The sequence below is a fragment of the Limulus polyphemus genome, unplaced genomic scaffold, assembly GCF_000517525.1.
Source record: "Limulus polyphemus unplaced genomic scaffold, Limulus_polyphemus-2.1.2 Scaffold1082, whole genome shotgun sequence".
Taxonomy (NCBI): Eukaryota; Metazoa; Arthropoda; class Merostomata; order Xiphosura; family Limulidae; genus Limulus; species Limulus polyphemus.
This window is the reverse complement of record NW_013666692.1, coordinates 220,443-227,314: the sequence shown is the minus strand read 5'-3', so window position 1 is coordinate 227,314 and position 6,872 is coordinate 220,443. Positions and strand designations below refer to the sequence as shown.

Here is a 6,872-nt window from a genome sequence, read left to right as displayed (position 1 = left end):
CTGGCTCTAACACAAGCATTTACGTACACATATTATTGATTCTTACTCTCGAGAATCTTCTACAACTTTGGAGAATAGGCAGAAGTTTCGCAATACATATTTCACAGTATAAACTATGCATGTTTCTAAATATAAACTTAATCTAAACAAACGTTGATATTAAAATAAATATATAATAACAAATTCGTTACACCTTTGACTTTTTATTCATACCTACATCATTATCTAATATGCAAGCTGGAGTCAGACTTATCTGTAACATTTCTTATGGCATTAGTTACTCTTTTTAATAGTGTAAAGTGAATATTGGCTCAAATGTTACTCAGACTCATATTATTGTACAATACTATATCAAGCTTTGGTTACACCTATCTGTCTTTTGTATGGTTTTAGTTACTATTATTAACTGTTTACAATGAACAATGACCATAATATTACTCATACTCACATCGATGTGTAATTACTCTATCATATTTTAGTTAAAACTATCTGCAGTGCTTGAAATGGCGAAAAGAAAAGTGCTTGTACGCATGAAAGTGGAACGGGGGTGTGGGGTGGGTGGCTGTACGCACTTAGATACATATTTCTGCGGTATCGGCCCATTTTAAACACTGCTTCTGTATCTTCTTTTATGGTTTTAGTTACTATTGTTAACAGTTTACAACGAACAAGGACTCTAATTTTACTCATAGGTACATTGTTGTGTAATTACTCTATTTTAGTTAAAGCTATATGTGACTTTTCGCTTTACTTTTCAGTTACTTTAGTTAACATTGTGCAGTGGGTACAACATCCTTCTATTTATTTGTTGTTGTAAAAAGAAACAACATACAATTTTTGATTTATTCTTATGATTAAAGAACTTTCGATGTTATGAAAAGAGTATGAATGCTGAGTATTTTCTTTTCTTTCTTTTTTTGCAGCCGTTTCAGTGTCCGTTAGCGTGTGGACCCTGGTTTCTATTTCTTTGGAAAGGTATTTTGCCATCTGCCGGCCGTTAAAATCAAGACAATGGCAGACAACATCTCACGCTTGCAAAATAATCATGTTTGTTTGGACAGGGTCCTTTCTGGCGATGCTTCCAACTGCTGTTCTGAGTAGACTCCTAGAAGTCAAGTCTAGTGGTAAGGCTCCAGATGATTATGTCTGACGAACACTTTATTAAAGACGTTAAATAATGTGTAATTATTAATACGGTACCGAGCATGAGGTGAAACGAACGTTTTCAATCCTAATCTTCTTTGTACAATATTCATTCTTAACGACTACATTTGTTTTCTGTTTCTATTAGAAACGTTTGAAAACGACTGTACGAAAAATCATTAAGAGCTTGGAAAGAATTTTAATGGCGTAAATGAAAGTAATTTAGGCCAAGTAAAGACTCAACCAAGTCCATTATTGCCTCTGAATATTTCAAGAAACACTTAGCGAAATTAAATAACCGATTGCTAACTTGTACTTCTCAAGCTAGGTAAATAAATCTCCGATAGGAAAGGTTAATGAAATACGAAAGAGTTCTATGTTGAAGCACTTGAATTTAATCTTTTAATTATGTGGCTTACTGGAAGAACTAGAATAATTAAAATCTTATATTAAAATACTACTTTTTAATATTATTAGATTATTTTCACGGCTCTCAAGCTGATAACTTGTACAACTACCTGTTTCAGCATTGTAGAAACGTTTCTTTCCGACCTTTGCATGATTGTCTATTACGGCGTCATGTTCTTACTGGTTTTTATGAGAAACAAGAGCACAGATTCCACGGAGTAAAGCGACGAAAAAAGAACAAAAAAACTTTGTAGGCTTACTATAACTCCTTTATTTTTTGTGGTTGAAATTTACATTTGAAGTTCATCTTCAGCATAGGAATCACTAAGTGCAGTGTTAAGTAACTTGATAGGAATGTCTGCGTCTTGCTTCAGCCAATTTATTTACAAGAAGGTTTCCCGGTGGGACAGCGGTAAGTTTACGGAATTACAAAGTTAAATTCCGGGGTTCGATTCAACAGATATCCCAATGTGGCTCCGTCCTAAAATAAACAAACAAACATAGAAGGATGCCACATCAAAAGGTTTAGTTCGTTACGTGGCCTATGGTAAAACTTGATTAACACGAGTAACTGTTTTAAATTAGTCAGTTGTTTCTTATGAATTAGAGCGATTACTGATTCATAATCACACTTTTCTGCTGAAGCAGAAATCTCAACACTACCAATAATGTAAGATCATGGCCTTTGCTCCTTACATATTTCACTAAATGATAAGTCACCAGAGTTTACTATTATATATTAACCAGAGCTGTCAACAAAGGTTGCAGAATGACGGGAATTTTTGTTATCTTTCTTTATAAAACGAAACTTTCAATGCTAGTAGAGATGAAATTTCTTCCTGAGTTCCAAAAACAAAATTAAGACTATTCTGTAAGAAACCATGAGACTGCTTCCTCTGTACTTTTTCGGTTCAAATAGAACCACAATAAATGTGATATGTTGGGAGCTAACCGTTTCTTTCGGTTTAAACAAAACTACTAAGACTGTGATAATATGTAAACTGATTCATTTATATATTTTTCTTGTTGAAACAGAATCATCAAGGTTATTGTAGAATAGGAGATGATTTATTTATTCTGCTAGAAGAGAAATGTGCGAGTTGGTTCTCTTTCTATTTATTTCTAAAATATAACTATTTAAGGTATGAAATTATGAAGACGATTCTTTATGATATCTGGCCAAGACCGCGGAATTATTGGAGTTATGTTATACTGTTTCTTTGAAGTTAAGAACAAAGCTACAAAATGGGCTATCTGTGCTCTGCCTACCACGGGTATAGAAACCCGGTTTCTAGTGTTGTAAGTCCGCAGACATACCACTCTGCCACTGGGGGGCTTATGTTATACATTTTGTTGTTAAAGCATAGCTGTCAATCTATGGAATGATGAAAGTATTTCTTCCGTATTCCTTAAAACAAATATTGTAAAATTGTACATTTATGACAGACCGTTCCTTTCCGATATTTGAGAGAAAAATTACCAATAATAATAATAAAAAAAAAACATTTGAAGACGATAACAATTTGGTGTTATCGAAGTAGTCAAATTTAAAACATTTTTCGAGCTTAATATTTACTTTTTACTATTTTGTACTGTACGACTTGTAGATGGCAGGTAAAAGATATTTAAAGTGTCTGCAGAATTCGTTATACTCCCTTATGCACACAGTAAGTGGGCGGTTTTGTTTCCTTGGCGTTTTTATTATGGGTATCTTCTATGTTATCATTTTCAAGCATTGTCAGGACTGCCTTTCTTTCTATGCTAAGGGATTGACTGTTACTCTTACAACACGTGGTTACACGCCCATTGCGTGTGGAATATTATGTGGTATAGCATGGATTTGAATCAGGTTCGCCAGTTCCGAAATCCAGAGCTCTACTATAGAGCCAACTCACGCCCTGGATGTCGTTGAAAACTATTTCAGGATACAAAGTTTGATTATGTATGCCTTTTCAATTTCCTTGTAGAAAAATATGCAAACAAATATTAAAGTTATTGATTTATGAATTTTTACATTAAACTCTGATAATGGTTAGTTTTCTACTTACTCCTAGAGAATTATAAATAGGAAACATGTTCAGAAAATGATATACGTTCCATGATATTTCTACTATGTGAGGTCGCTACAAGTGTCGGGAGTTATGGCCACAGAAAGTTCCGGAGCAACTCTTTAACCTCTACCTAGATGTCATACTATTGGTCATTCCACTGGTCGTCATGTCTGTAGCGTATATAATCATTGTTCGGAGACTATTTTTCGGACTACAGGCTGGTAATGAAGGTGAGATATAAACGAAATTCATAAACGTTTCACAAAGTTTGATATTTACCTTAATGTGTAATATTAATTAATGGCTTTAGCTCTTCAGGTATGTCGTATTAAATACACAATTTTGATAAGATTAGCAATATTTAAAAATATTTAAAAATTGTGACCTTGATAACTTGACATTTAATCTGTAGATAAAACATGCACAGTAAAAGAGTCAATCTTTTTGTTTACGTTTTCAATCAAGTATTTTTATTGTAAACGAAGTTACAGCCTAACAGCATAATTAAGGTTTAAGGCCTATATTTACAAATTATCTTATGCTTTTAATTTTAGTATATTACATCATAAAGATGTGTCTAACGACATCATAGCTCATAATTACGGTTGTGATTACAGTAATTTACAATAAATATATACAACACAGTGAGTGAACTGTCTACACTGAAAGATTTGTTACTTACGTAGTGTATGTGTAGTTTGGACAGTGAGAGTATTAAGTTGTAGCTTGAATATTTCTCACTCCTCTTGATCAATATGAGGAAGTGTTCTCTGAATTTTAGCTTAATAAGTAAACAAGCTCCGTACTTTAAAAAGTCAGTTTGGATGTTTGGTTTTTGTTATTTCTGAAAGAATAGGTTGAAACAAATCAATTCAGCTACTGATAAATTAGTTAAATTGGTTTAACTAGAGTGACGCTTAAATATTTCAATTCCCTTTACAGAATTCGGCCTGAACCCACTAGGAAATGGTAGACAAGTAAACATGGCAACTGATGGGCAGAATGAGAGAACTTACAACACCGTTATTGTTCACAGTCTTCACACAAGGACTAACATTCAGAGACATCTTGTTGTAAAGGGAACAACAAAGAAAAGCTACGCAGCTAAGAAACGAGTTATTAGGATGTTGTTCGTTGTTATGGTGGAATTTTTTATTTGCTGGACACCTCTCTATGTCATTAATACGTGGTCTATATTTGACCCGGTCACAATTTATGGAAAACTTGGTACCACTGGATTTTCAGCTATTCAACTTCTAGCTTATATTTCGTGTTGTTGTAACCCTATGACGTACTGTTTCATGCACAAAAAATATCGCCAAGCTTTTCTCACTGCCGTGGGATGCAAAAAGCGAAGATCATGGAGATCTTATCGGTGGAGCGATAGGTCAGCGACGGCCAACAGCTTATATAGCTGCCGGAACACTAATTCGGCAGTCGCAGGAGTAGATGTAGGCGCATCTAGTAACCAGATTTAAATACTTCTTGGGAAAACACCAACAAAACAGATAAAGTTTTAAAAACATCAAGTATATGTATCAAGTACATTATGAAATATTATTTGTGTTTTATAATGCAGCTTCACTGTGGCCTTCACAGCCACTGAATTCGGGTGCAAGATCTATTAAAGTATCAGTTTCCAAGGTACTAGAAGTTGGCTTATTAACCAAACAGACAGGCTGATAGATGACAGTTAATGTTTTTCTTTAAATTTTCACATAAGCTTTAAGGTACATCATTTTGATTTTAACAAGGAGTAGTCTATTTATACGTACGCCTTTCGAATTGAATCGAGCCTTTAAGAAAAACAAAGGACATTTAAACTCGACTAATTATTTTGGAAATGTTTAAATATTCATTAAAATCGCTTTACAAACAGACGGAAATCACCGTGAACAACTGAAGATTACTAAGATAGGTGCAATTGTTTCTTTAAGCTGTATCGCCCAGTGATTAGCGTGCCAGACTGGGGATTCGTAGTTCATTTCCCGTTACAAAAAAAAACAAAAAACGTACTCCTCACTTTGAGGCATTTTATGCGTTAAAAGAGTGAGAGTCAAATCTCACTATTCGATTAATCTACAAGTTGGCTGCGCGTCGTGTTCACTACCTGCCTTCCCTCTAGTGTATCACTTCAGAACTATTGACAACTAACGCAGATACCCTTGGTGTAGCTCTGTGTAAAGTTCAACAAACATGAACAATATATCCTATTTCACCAAGTTAAATGCTAAACTTGAAAGAAATTCCCTAGCTTTTTTATTTAGCCTGTCGCCCCTAGTGACTCAGCAGTAAGTCTGTGGACTTATAACACAGGTTTCATATACCTGTGGTAGGCAAAGCGCAGATAGCCAATTGTGCAGCTTTGTGCTTAACAACCAACAAATATACCTTATCCTGTCTCACTATACTGTTCCTTCGTGGGTTAGTAGTAAGTTTATGGACTTACTACTCAAAATTCTGGGGTTCGATACCCCACAATGGACACGGTGCAGATAGCTCATTGTGTAGCTTTGTGCTAAAAAACAACAGCAACAACTCATTAAGTTAAATATTGAAGCAAAGTTTCTGGTTTTGTTTTTTTATCCTGTGTCGCTAAGTTAAATGTAAAAGCCAGTTTCCTGGTTTTGTTTATTTATCCTGTGTCGCTAAGTTAAATGTAAAAGCCAGTTTCCTGGTTTTGTTTATTTATCCTGTGTCGCTAAGTTAAATGTAAAAGCAAGTTTCACCAAGCTGAATGTAAAAGCAAATTTCCTTGAATAGATTTTCCTTTTGGTTTTCACGAAAATAAAGAGAAAAATATTTACAACTCAGTTTTTTAAAACATTCCACATATGTTATTTTATCGCTTGAAGTGTGTGCGGTTTTGGGTTAGTTTGATTTTCTCTTTAATTATTTTTCTGATTTTTAATTATTAACTTCAAATAAAATTTTAGAAAAAAACAAGAAGGGTAAATAATTAAATATTGTACTGGTATAATCGTTAAACAAACAGAAAGTTATTTTACCACGAAAAAGAACAACGAACAAAAACGATTTTCATAATGTGAAAAATCAAATGTTGGTTTCATTACTTTTACACTGTAAAGTCAAACTCTCATCACAATATCCGATAACTAATTATTTAGATTAGCAGTTTATATGAGCTGTAATGAAGCTACTGATAGACTCCTGCCTGACGATAGCTCTGTTTTGTATAACCCCAGAAATGCGCAGCGACCTTCAATTATGTATTTATGTCAAACACATCCCTTGATATTCCAATATCAC

General features: G+C 34.0%; 1 protein-coding gene across 1 annotated transcript in view; it reads left to right on the top strand.

Annotated features, from left to right (window-relative positions):
- LOC106462050 (cholecystokinin receptor-like) overlaps nucleotides 1-6,872 on the top strand; it is a 52,480-nt gene that overhangs the window by 39,923 nt on the left and 5,685 nt on the right. The window contains exons 2-4 of the mRNA XM_022389168.1: nucleotides 924-1,124; nucleotides 3,671-3,832; nucleotides 4,545-4,989. Of these exons, the coding sequence (XP_022244876.1) occupies nucleotides 924-1,124; nucleotides 3,671-3,832; nucleotides 4,545-4,989 (808 nt within the window). The remainder of the gene's footprint in view (nucleotides 1-923; nucleotides 1,125-3,670; nucleotides 3,833-4,544; nucleotides 4,990-6,872) is intronic.